Source organism: Zophobas morio, unplaced genomic scaffold (genome assembly GCF_036711695.1).
Source record: "Zophobas morio isolate AGI-343-1 ecotype UQ-CSIRO unplaced genomic scaffold, CSIRO_AGI_Zmor_V1 ptg000008l, whole genome shotgun sequence".
Classification (NCBI taxonomy): domain Eukaryota; kingdom Metazoa; phylum Arthropoda; class Insecta; order Coleoptera; family Tenebrionidae; genus Zophobas; species Zophobas morio.
In genome coordinates, this window is record NW_026972113.1 from 5,491,660 (window position 1) to 5,505,179 (window position 13,520).

The 13,520-nt window shown below is 26.2% G+C and overlaps 1 protein-coding gene across 2 annotated transcripts in view; it reads left to right on the forward strand.

Annotated features, from left to right (window-relative positions):
- Positions 1 to 13,520, forward strand: part of LOC135125139 (uncharacterized protein) — a 275,297-nt gene that overhangs the window by 49,954 nt on the left and 211,823 nt on the right. For both annotated transcript variants that reach the window (XM_064050495.1, XM_064050496.1), the window contains exon 2: positions 1,439 to 1,621. In XM_064050495.1, the coding sequence (XP_063906565.1) occupies positions 1,458 to 1,621 (164 nt within the window). In that variant the 5' untranslated portion in view covers positions 1,439 to 1,457. The remainder of the gene's footprint in view (positions 1 to 1,438; positions 1,622 to 13,520) is intronic.

Sequence of the window (13,520 nt, forward strand, 5' to 3'; positions counted from 1 at the left end):
AAAAATTACAAAACCTAAAAATGAAGAACCAAGAAAAATTTAACATCGACAAATAGCAAATAGAAAAATTGAAGAAAGAAAACATTGGAAAAATTTAAATTGAAGTAACAAAAAATTATAAAATCGAAACGTTTTAAAATCGAATGGTTGAAAAATAAAGAAAATAGAAAAATTTGAAGACTGGAAAAGTTGAAAAACTCTAAATTGAAAGAAAACTCGTGAAACTGCAAATCAAAAAATTGCAAAATCTACAAATTGAAACATCAAAGGTTGGAAAATCGAAAAATTGAAAAATTTTAAAACTCGAAAATTCGTAAAATTGAAAATGCAAGATTGCAAATCGAAAAATTGAAGAAACGAAAAATTGGAAAAACTGGATTTGTAAAACCAAAAATTATAAATTTCCTTGCCAAAATTTCATATTTTCTGGTCTCTTTTGAGTCATTATTTCTTTTCGAACCAAAATTTGCTTTATTTTTTATTTTTCTTTACTTCTATTGCTTCTCTTGTTCCCACCTTCAACTTTCTATGAACTTCCTTCTTTATTTTCTTACTTATTTAATCGATCACCGTTTTAGCGTCGCCGCCTCCCCAGGATCCGAAGCAGTCTCGGGCCAGACCAGGATTTCAGTTTTTTTTATGTCGAAAGTTTCTTTGACTTATCCGATAATTTGTTTGTGGACGTATATATTTGATAAATCATTCAATTACGATTACAATAATACGTACTGAAAGACAATAAAAAGACGATCTAAGACAGCTATGGATTTTTGAAAGTTTGATCATTGCATTTTCAACTCAAACTTTGACGGTAATCTGACAATACAAAAATTGTATCAAAGACATCAAAGACATTCAAAATTCCATGGCTGTCGTTGATCGTGCTTTTTTTGCTTGAACTCGGAATCTGGATGGGTGACCAGCTTGGATCGCCCGTCGGTCTGTACGGTGAGATTTAAACTTTCCATTTACGGTAAAAATAATGTAACTTAATAGGTTCTTAGTATGAAATTGAATTTTCAAAAGGATAATAATGCATATTCTAACAGAACGAATTAAGTTTCAATTTTCGTTCAAACTAGTCTCAATTCTAGTTTGCATACTCATGAACCACAACTATTGAAGCCACAGAAACCACGTTTCACGAATCTATTGCTTCCAAGTAAAATTAATTTTGCGGCTTGCCTTCACAGAAATTTACATCACGTTTATATGGGGAATCGTTGACAAGCTTTAATCGATGTCTGCCTCAATAAAGTCGGTCGGTAATTGGTGAACTTGGATAAAACTAAAGCGATTATATCAGCATGTCATAAAACTTCAACACCAATTTTGAAGTAATTGATCTAATAAGAGCACGACCGCATCTGAGAATAATTTAATAATAATCCGAGCTAGATTTTAATCCCATGGAATTCAAAACGTCACTTTTTTTCAGATGTGTCCTCGGTCTAACCATGCTCCTGCAATCTTCCGGCGACTCCGGGGCCAAGCCCCCGGACGAATCCAGGACCCCGGCCCACCCGGACTCCGATGGGACCACCACCCACATCCTGGATTACGCCCCAGCGCCAGGCTGGACCGTGCACGCGAACAATGAAGGCCGCCTCTACTACTGCAAGTGAGTAATTTTTTCTTGCGAAATAAATTAGTATCAGGGTTGATAATCAGAGCTCGAGTCGCCCGAGAGCGATTACGACGGGAATTTCTAGTTTACGGGTGTTCGGGGGAGAGACAATTTGCATTAAAGCGTTCTTATCCAGCGACAGAAATTGCATAGGCGTTTTTGTAAGTCCCGGAGGGTTGTTCCGAATCGCGCAAAAGGACAAAGATGAGGAAAAGACCGCATTTGTTTTGAGGCTTAAAGGGGGTGGCGCCGGAACTGCGAGATTAATGTAAGTGTGCAATGCGGATGTTGTGCGAAATAAGATTTTGATGGGCACGGGAGTGGTAGAAACGGGGTTAAGGGGTTGGTTTGATTAAAAGTAATGTTTGTTGATTGTGGGGTTGCGCCAGTTTGGGGTCGTTGTAGAGTGGGGAGTTTGAATTTGGCGCTTCTTGGTGCGCATGCGTTGGTGGGCGGTGCTTAGTGACGTAATTAACTGGGCGGCTGAGATCTTGTTTGGGCTCGATTTCTTGGTTTTTCTGATTTTCCAATTTTTCGAAGTTTTGATTTTTCAGTTTTTGATTTTTCTTGTTTCTTCAATACATATTTAACTTTTCAATTTTCATTTTTTAATATTTTCGATTCCCAATTTTTCGATTAAGTTTTGTGTTTGCTTCATTTTTATAATTTTTCAATGTTTCAGTGTTACGATTTTATAATTATGTATTTTTCTTACTCAATTTTAATTTTTCATTGTCTTCAATTTTCCGAATTCAAATTTTTCGATTTTTCTGATTTTTCAGTGTTCCCTTAATTAATAATTTTCCTTTTTTCAATGTAAAATTTTTCAATTTTTTGATTTTTCAATTTTTCTTTTTTTTAATTTTAGATTTTTTTGTTCCATTATTTTTCAATTTTTTGTTTCTTCAATTTCTAATTTGCAAATTTTCTAGTTTTCATTATGAATATGTAATTTTGATAATTTTTAAAAATTTTCGCTTCTTCAATTTTTTCGATTTTCAATTTTTTCGATGTTTAAATGTTCAGATTTTATCATTATTTTGTTCCCTCAATTTTAATTTTTTTAATTTTTCGAGTTTTCAATTTTCTATGTCTTCAAGTTATTTGCGCTCTTTGGTTACGGCATAGTTTTTTATTTTTTCAATTTTTCGGGTTTTCAATGTTCAGATTTTATCATTTTTCTTTTTACTTTGTCAAATTTTTCAACTTTTCATCGATTTTTTAATACTTCATTCTGCAATTTTTTTTCATTTTAAATATGTCATAATGGCAATGATATTTCAAATTTTTCAGTTTTCGATTTTACGATTTTAGAATTTTTTCTGTTTTCAACTATTTTTTCAATTGATTCTACTTTTAATTTTTGACATGGATGTTCTCTGATTTAATAATTTCTCTTTTTTTCTTCACCTACTCTTTTTTCTACTCTTTGGTTTCGGTATATTTTTCAATTTTTCGGTTTTCAATATTCTGATTTTATAATTTTTCTGTTTTCGCTGTCAAATTTTTCAATTTTTAGATTTTTCAACTTTTGGATATTTCAATTTTTTCTACAAAATCAAATTTTTCAGTTTTGAATTTTCCAATTTTTGATTTTTTCAATTGTTACATATTGCAATTTTTCGATTCGCAAGTTTTTCTTTATTTTTTCAATTTTTTGTTTCTTCAATTTTTCGATTTGCGATTTTTCAGTTTTTGATTTTTCTTGTTTCTTCATTACATATTTAGTTGTTGCAATTTTTCGACTTAAATTTCAATGTTTAACTTTTCAATTTTTCATTTTTGAATATTTTCGATTAAGTTTTGTGTTTTCTTCATTTTTATAATTTTTCAATGTTTCAGTGGTACGATTTTATAATTATGTATTTCTCTTACTCAATTTTAATTTTTCATTGTCTTCAATTTTTCGACTTCAAATTTTTCGTTTTTTCTGATTTTTCAGTGTTCCCTTAATTAATAATTTTCCTTTTTTCAATGTAAAATTTTCCAATTTTTAGATTTTTCAATTTTTCGTTTTTTCAATTTTATATTTTTTTTGTTCCATTATTTTTCAATTTTTTGTTTCTTCAATTTCTAATTTGCAAATTTTCTAGTTTTCATTATGAATATGCAATTTCGATCATTTTAAAAAATTTTTGTTTGTTCAATTTTTTCGATTTTTCGATTCGAAAGATGTTATATTTCCTTCATTTTACAATTTTTCGATGTTTAAATGTTCCGATTTTATCATTATTTTGTTTCCTCAATTTTAATTTTTTTAAATTTTTCGATTTTTCAATTTTCTATGTATTCAATTTATTTGCACTCTTTGGTTACGGTATAGTTTTTTATTTTTTCAATTTTTCGATTTTTCAATGTTCAGGTTTTAAAATTTTTCTTTTTTTCTTTGTCAAATTTTTCAACTTTTGATCGATTTTTTAACACTTCATTCTTCAATTTTTTTTCATTTTAAATGTCATAATGACAATGATATTTCAAATTTTTCAATTTTCGATTTTACGATTTTAGAATTTTTTCCATTTTCAACTATTCTTTCAATTGATTCTACTTTTAATTTTTAATTTTTCGATTCTTCACTTTTTCATTTCTTTAAATATTTGTTTCAGTTTGTTATTTTCTTCTTTATTTCAGTTATTCGCTTTTTCAATATTCCAATTTAATAATCTTTTTATTTTTTCAATTTCGATTGTTTCAGTTTTTCGTTTTAACTTTACGATTGCAAGTTTTCGAGTTTCCGTCTTTGAATTTGTCAGTTTCTCAAGTTTCCAACTTTTGAATGTTTCAATTTTCAGAGTTTGTAATTTTTCAATTTGCAGTTTCATGAATTTTCAATTTTCGATTTTTTTATTTTTTCTTTTCAATTTTTCATGTTCAATTTTCGATTTCAAATTTTTCGTTTCGCTTTTTTTCGGTTTTTGGATGTTGTCTGATTTAATAATTTTCCTTTTTTTCTTTACCTACTCAATTTATTTCTGCTCTTTGGTTTCGGTATATTTTTCAATTTTTCGATTTTTCAATGTTCAGGTTTTAAAATTTTTCTTTTTTTCTTTGTCAAATTTTTCAACTTTTGATCGATTTTTTAACACTTCATTCTTCAATTTTTTTTCATTTTAAATGTCATAATGACAATGATATTTCAAATTTTTCAATTTTCGATTTTACGATTTTAGAATTTTTTCCATTTTCAACTATTCTTTCAATTGATTCTACTTTTAATTTTTAATTTTTCGATTCTTCACTTTTTCGTTTCTTTAAATATTTGTTTCAGTTTGTTATTTTCTTCTTTATTTCAGTTTTTCGCTTTTTCAATATTCCAATTTAATAATCTTTTTATTTTTTCAATTTCGATTGTTTCAGTTTTTCGTTTTAACTTTACGATTGCAAGTTTTCGAGTTTCCGTCTTTGAATTTGTCAGTTTCTCAAGTTTCCAACTTTTGAATGTTTCAATTTTCAGAGTTTGTAATTTTTCAATTTGCAGTTTCATGAATTTTCAATTTTCGATTTTTTTATTTTTTCTTTTCAATTTTTCATGTTCAATTTTCGATTTCAAATTTTTCGTTTCGCTTTTTTTCGGTTTTTGGATGTTGTCTGATTTAATAATTTTCCTTTTTTTATTTACCTACTCAATTTATTTCTGCTCTTTGGTTTCGGTATATTTTTCAATTTTTCGGTTTTTCAATATTCTGATTTTATAATTTTTCTTTTTTCGCTGTCAAATTTTTCAATTTTTAGATTTTTCGACTTTTGGATATTTCAATTTCTTCCTCAATTTCAAATTTTTCAGTTTTGAATTTTCCAACTTTTGATTTTTTCAGTTGTTATATATTGCAATTTTTGTTTCTTCAATACATATTTAGTTTTTGGAATCTTTCGACTTATATTTCTATGTTTAACTATTCAATTTTTCATTTTTTAATATTTTCGATTCCCAATTCTTCGATTAAGTTTTATGTTTTCTTCATTTTTATAATTTTTCAATGTTTCAGTGTTACGATTTTATAATTATGTATTTTTCTTACTCAGTTTTAATTTTTCATTGTCTTCAATTTTTCGAATTAAAATTTTTCGATTTTTCTGATTTTTCAGTGTTCCTTTAATTAATAATTTTCCTTTTTTCAATGTAAAATTTTTCAATTTTTTGATTTTTCAATTATTCGTTTTTTCAATTTTAGATTTTTTTGTTCCATTATTTTTCAATTTTTTGTTTCTTCAATTTCTAATTTGCAAATTTTCTAGTTTTCATTGTGAATATGCAATTTCGATCATTTTAAAAAATTTTCGTTTGTTCAATTTTTTCGATTTTTCGATTCGAAAGATGTTATATTTCCTTCATTTTACAATTTTTCGATGTTTAAATGTTCCGATTTTATCATTATTTTGTTTCCTCAATTTTAATTTTTTAAAATTTTTCGATTTTTCAATTTTCTATGTATTCAATTTATTTGCACTCTTTGGTTACGGTATAGTTTTTTATTTTTTCAATTTTTCGATTTTTCAATGTTCAGGTTTTAAAATTTTTCTTTTTTTCTTTGTCAAATTTTTCAACTTTTGATCGATTTTTTAACACTTCATTCTTCAATTTTTTTTCATTTTAAATATGTCATAATGGCAGTTTGTTATTTTCTTCTTTATTACAGTTTTTCGCTTTTTCAATATTCCAATTTAATAATCTTTTTATTTTTTCAATTTCGATTTTTTCAATTTTTCGTTTCAACTTTACGATTGCAAGTTTTCGAGTTTCCGTCTTTGAATTTTTCAGTTTTTCAGTTTTCCAACTTTTGAATGTGTCAATTTTCAGAGTTTGTAATTTTTCAATTTTCAGTTTCACGAATTTTCAATTTTTTGATTTTTAATTTTTTGTTTTCATTTTCATGTCTCCAATTTTTCAATTTCAAATTTTTCGTTTTGCTTTTTTTTTGTTTTTTATCTGGTGTTTCAATGTTTCCTTAATTAATCATTTTTTTTTTCAATGTAAAATTTTTCAATTTTAGATTTTTTAGTTTCATGATTTTGCAATTTTTTGTTTCTTCAATTTTTGATTTGCAAATTTTCTAGTGTTCATTATGAATATGTAATTTGGATCATTTTTAAAAATGTTCACTTTTTTAATTTTACGATTTTAGAAATTTTAATTATTTGATTTTAAAACTTTTTCGACTTGGCAATTTTTCGATTTTTTCAGTTTTTAATTTCTCCAAATTTTCGGTTTGCAATTTTTACAATCTTTCGATTTTTTTTATTTTTGCTTCAATTTCAATTTTTCGTTTCTTCAATTTTTCGAGGTTCGAGTTTTTGTTTTTAAATTTTTAATTTTTTCGATTTTCTAACTTTTGGATGTTTTAAGTTTTAAATTTTGCAATTTTTCAATTTGCACTTCACTAGTTTTCAATTTTTTGTGTTTTCAGTTTTAGATTTTTCAGTTTCTCGAGTTTTTAATTTTTCGTTTCTTCTTCTTGATCTGCAATTTTTCTAGTTTTCATTTTAAGTATGTAATAAATATTAGGTACTTCCATAATTTTAAAATTTTTTCACATTTTCATTTTTATGATTATTGAATTTTTCCATTTTGCAGTTATTGGATTTCAAGTTTTTCATCTATTCGATTTTTCAATTTTTCGATTTTTCGTTTTTTCAGTTCTTCGATTTGCAATTTTTCGATTTTCCATTTGTACGATTTTCAACTTTTGTAATCACAAGATTGGAAAAATTCAAAAATAAAAAAAAACGAAAAAGTACTAAATGAAAACTTTGAAAAAACTAAAAGTTGGATATCACGAACTTGAAAACTTGAAGAAGCGGAAAATTCAAAAATTAGAAGATTAAAAATTGAGAAACTTAAAAATCGAAAAACTGAAAAATTGCAAAATCGAAAAAAGCATTGAAAAAATAAAGGAGATGAAAAAACGAAAAAAATGTGATAGGTATAAAATCAAGAAAATAAAAATTTACAAAATCGGGAAAATGGAAAATAAAAAAAACTAAGCAAACGAAAAATTGAAAAATCAAAAAATTCAACAAAATCGAAACGACGAAATATATGTTGTAAAATCGTAACATCGGAAATAAAGAAATCAGAAAATCGGATAATTCGAAATCCAAATATTGCAAAATCGAAAAACTTAAAAATTGGAAAATCGAGGAATTGAAAAATCAGATTTCGAAAATTTGAAAAATTGAGTAAGCGCAAAATTAAAATATCAAAAGACACATTGAAAAATCAAAGGAAATGAAAAAACGAAAAATTGTGATGTAGAACCGGGAAAATTAAAATTAAAAAATCGGGAAAATGAAAAATAAAAATCAAAAACTGAAGAAACGAAAAGGAAAATCTGGAAGTAGATAGAAACAAAAAATTGGAAAATTTGAAAGTCGAAAAATGGAAAATTGAAAAAATTTAAAGTTGAGAGAACAAAAAATTATGAAACCGAAATATTGAAAAATGGAAAGATTGAAAAATTAAAGAAAATTGAATAATAAACAAAATATGTACCTATTGTAAAATCAAGGAATTGAAAAATCAAAGACCGAAAATTTGAATATCGAAAAGGAAATTAAAAAACGAAAAATTGTGATATGAAAAAATTGGTCGAAGGTAAATAAATTAAAAAAATATACATTATTGTTAATTTAAAAGTTGACGTCATCCAATTGATGATGAGCCAAATTTTGGTTAATACACATACAAAGTTTAACAATAATCGATCCAGTAGTTTCGGAAATTATCTGTCTTAATTGATACAGACGACAGACAGATAGTCAGACAGACAGACGGAAACGGGAGACCACTTTTTTCTTACGTCGACCCTTATAAAAAAGAAAGTCTCTCTTGAAAAAGCTCAGGAACCACTTCTCTAGTCCCACGTAACGAAAATAATAACTTTAAAAATGCAACGATTCATCACGGTCTGCCACCATTTTTCCGGCAACAACTTCTCCCGTTCTCCAAGAAAGCCCAAACCGCCGCCTCCAATCTTGAAAGCTTTCACCAATCATCTATAACTCATGAAACCTCTCCCCGGAACTCGTCAGAATCCGCATTAATCCCCGTAATCCCTCAATCCTTCAATAAATCAAAACAGCTCTCCCGACTTTTCCCAACAATGCGGACTCGCAGAAATCATTTTCCTAATGTCGCACCTTCCGGGATGCGGAGCGAACTTTTTCCATCACGCCGACAAATCCGGAATCATCCGGAAAATTTCATTCAGAAAGGGATTTCGAAGTTGACCGAAACGGCGCTAGGAAATGCGTCGATGTAGAGTGGATGGTTCGCATCTCTTTTTTTTTGTATATTGTTCCGCTTCCGGTTTCGACCGGAGCTCGTTCATCTGTCACGTTCACTTTTGTAAGACTTAATCCATTAGGGTTCTTTCGAATCACGCGTCCGGAATGATTCCGCGCGATGTAGACTGTGCGGACTTTCATATTTCTTTTTTGAGTTTTGCTTCGTCGGACACGGGATGGGGAGAGTAAACAGCGAGGGGAAAAAGCGGAGATGAAAATTAAACACAGTTCGTGTCCAAATAGAACACGAGACGCAACAAATGCTGGCCTTGTTTTTTAATAGATTTTTCCGTGTTTGCTGTATGCTGTCGTTCATGTAATAGGAATCTGATCAATAATTCATGGGTTTCTCGCGCAGCGACCGTAATACCAAGTGGTTGGTGGTGCACAGCGGCGCATTTGTTGCCATTTGAATAAAAAACAAATCGGGGTGTCCACGCAGCCACCTGGATTTTATTAACTTACACGTTTAAATATAATTCTTGACGTGCGTTAGTGTAAAACCTAGTCCGTCCGCATTGAAATCCCCAATGAAAATCATCCGCTGTTGTATAAAGAAGCAAATTTTCAGGACTGTCCATTTTCCGCTTTACATTTTACTGCACAAATTTCGTCAATAGATAATTTGTTAAATCCATAGTGATAATATACATACAAAATTTCACAACAATCGGTCCGGTAGTTTCGGAAATTATCTGACTAATAACAGACAGACAGACGACAGACAGATGGACTCGATTACAATACTTCCTTAACTTACGCCCAGCAAAGTAAAAATCGACGAACTGTAAAATCCTAAAAATGAATTGTCGAAAAATTGGGAAATTGAAAAAGTGGAAAACCGAAACTTCGAAAAATTGGAAAATCGGAAATCCAAGAAATCGAGAAGTCGAAATATCTAAAAAATTTAAAAACAAATTATTTAAAAATTAGAAAACCGAAACATTGAAAAATCAAAAAATTAGAAACTTTAAAAATCGAAAAAATTACAACTGAAAAATCTAACACCGAGAAATCAAAAATCGAAAAATCAAAAAATTGAAAAATTTAAAATTTAAAAATTCGAAACATTGATAAAAAATCGAAGCATTAAAACATTGAAGAATAGAATTGAAAAATTCTAGAATCGTAATAATTGAAATAGTGAAAAATTATAAACATTATCAATAAATATTTCATATTATTCAAAATGAAAACTAGAAAATTTGCCAATCAAAAATTAAATACAGAAACAAAAAATTTAAAAATCATGAAGCTAAAAGTCTAAAATTGGAAAGACGAAAAATTAAAATTATAAAAATTTGAAAAGTCGAAAAGTAGAGAATCTAAAAATTGAAAAATTTTACAATGATAAAAAGAAAAATTATTAAATCATTGAAAAACCGAAAAAAATAAAGCAAGTCAAAAGCGAAGCAAAAAAGTGCAAATCGAAAAATTGAAGATATAAAAAATTGAAAAATCGAAAAATTAATAATCGAAAAAATTGAAGAAGTGAACATTTTTAAAAATTATCAAAATTACATATTCATAATGAAAACTAGAAAATTTGCAAATTAGAAATTGAAGAAACAAAAAATTGAAAAATCATGGAACAAAAAAATCTAAAATTGAAAAAACGAAAAATTGAAAAATCAAACAATTGAAAAACCAGAAAAAACGAAATATTTGAATTCGAAAAATTGAAGACAATGAAAAATTAAAATTGAGTAAGAAAAATACATAATTATAAAATCGTAACATTGAAACATTGAAAAATTATAAAAATGAAGAAAACAAAACTTAATCGAAAAATTGGGAATCGAAAATAAGAAATGAAAAATTGAAAAGTTAAACATTGAAATTTAAGTCGAAAAATTGCAAAAACTAAATATGTATTAAAGAAACAAGAAAAATCAAAAAATTGAAAAATTTAAGATTTAAAAATTCGAAAAATTGATAAAAAATCGAAGCATTAAAACATTGAAGAATAGAATTGAAAAATTCTAAAATCGTAATAATTGAAATAGTGAAAAATTATAAACATCATCAATAAATATTTCATATTCAAAATGAAAACTAGAAAATTTGCCAATCAAAATTTAAATACAGAAACAAAAAATTGAAAAATCATGAAGCTAAAAGTCTAAAATTGGAAAGACGAAAAATTAAAATTATAAAAGTTGAAAAGTCGAAAAATAGAGACTCTAAAAATTGAAAAATTTTACAATGATAAAAAGAAAAAATTATTAAATCAGAGGACATTCAAAAACCGAAAAAATAAAGAAAGTCAAAAGCGAAGCAAAAAAGTGCAAATCGAAAAATTGAAGATATAAAAAATTGAAAAATCGAAAAATTAAAAATCGAAAAAATTGAAGAAGTGAAATTTTTTAAAAATTATCAAAATTACATATTCATAATGAAAACTAGAAAATTTGCAAATTAGAAATTGAAGAAACAAAAAATTGAAAAATCATGGAACAAAAAAATCTAAAATTGAAAAAACGAAAAATTGAAAAATCAAAAAATTGAAAAACCAGAAAAAACGAAATATTTGAATTCGAAAAATTGAAGACAATGAAAAATTAAAATTGAGTAATAAAAATACATAATTATAAAATCGTAACATTGAAATATTGAAAAATTATAAAAATGAAGAAAACACAAAACTTAATCGAAAAATTGGGAATCGAAAATAAGAAATGAAAAAATGAAAAGTTAAACATTGAAATTTAAGTCGAAACAAGAAAAATCAAAAAATTGAAAAATTTAAGATTTAAAAATTCGAAAAATTGAAAATATCGAAGCATTAAAACATTGAAGAATAGAATTGAAAAATTCAAAATCGTAATAATTGAAATAGTGAAAAATTATAAACTTCATCCATAAATATTTCATACTCAAAATGAAAACTAGAAAATTTGCCAATCAAAAATTAAATACATAGGTAAACAAAAAATTGAAAAATCATGAAGCTAAAAGTCTAAAATCGGAAAGACGAAAAATTAAAATTATAAAGGTGAAAATTCGAAAAATAGAGAATCTAAAAATTGAAAAATTTTACAATGATAAAAAGAAAAATTATTAAATCAGAGGACATTGAAAAACCGAAAAAACAAAGCAAGTCAAAAGCGAAGCAAAAAAGTGCAAATCGAAAAATTGAAGATATAAAAATTTGAAAAATCGAAAAAATTGAAAAAGTGAAAATTTTTAAAATTATCAAAATTGCATATTCATAATGAAAACTAGAAAATTTGCAAATTAGAAATTGAAAAATCAAAAAATTGAAAAATTTTACATTGAAAAAAGGAGCATTGAAAATTGAAGACAATGAAAAATTAAAATTGAGTAAGAAAAATACATAATTATAAAATCGTAACACTGAAACACTGAAAAATTATAAAAATGAAAAAAACATAAAACTTAATCGAAGAATTGGGAATCGAAAATATTAAAAAATGAAAAATTGAAAAGTTAAACATCGAAATATAAGCCGAAAAATTCCAAAAACTAAATAAAAAAACTGAAAAATTTGAAATTGAAGAAGAAATTGAAATATCCAAAAGTCGAAAAATCTAAAAATTGAAAACTTTGACAGCGAAGAAAGAAAAATTATAAAATCAGAATATTGAAAAACCGAAAAATTGAAAAATATACCGAAACCAAAGAGCAAAAATAAATTGAGTAGGTGAAGGAAAAAAGGAAAATTATTAAATCAGAGAACATTCAAATACCGAAAAATAGCGAAACGAAAAATTTGAAATCGGAAAATTGAAGACATTACTTTCAATTTTTTTTTCGTTTCTTTAGTTTTTCGATCTTCTGCAATTTTTCAACTTTTCGTTTTTCGATTTTTCAGTTTCTCAGTTTTTAATTTTTTGATTTTGCCGTTTTTCGTTTCCTCAATTTTTCAATACATATTTTGTTTATTATTCAATTTTCTTTAATTTTTCAATATTTCGGTTTCATAATTTTTTGTTCTCTCAACTTTAAATTTTTTCAATTTTCCATTTTTCGACTTTCAAATTTTTCAATTTTTTGTTTTTTCTACTAATTTTTCACTTTTCAATTTTTAATTTTGTCGATATTTTCATTTTTCCTTTCGTCAATTTTTCAAGTGTTTGATTTTTATTTTTCATTTTCCTGGTTTTTGAATTTTCATTTTCTCGATTTTATATCACAATTTTTTCTTTTTTTCATTTCTTTTGATTTTTCAATTCCTTGATTTTAAAATACAAATTTTGCTTAATTTTTCAATTTTTCCATTTCTCTACTTCCAATTTTTCTTTTTCGTTTCTTCAGTTTTTGATTTTTTTTTTCATTTTCACAATTTTTCGTTTTTTCATTTTCTTTGTTTTTTCAATGTGTCTTTTGATATTTTAATTTTGCGCTTACTCAATTTTTCAAATTTTCGAAATTTGATTTTTCAATTCCTCGATTTTCCAATTTTTAAATTTTTCGATTTTGCAATTTTTGGATTTCGAATTATCCGATTTTCTGATTTATTTATTTCCGATGTTACGATTTTACAACATATATTTCGTCTTCGATTTTGTTGAATTTTTCGATTTTTCAATTTTTCGTTTGCTTAGGTTTTTTTATTTCCCATTTTCTTGATTTTATACCTATCACA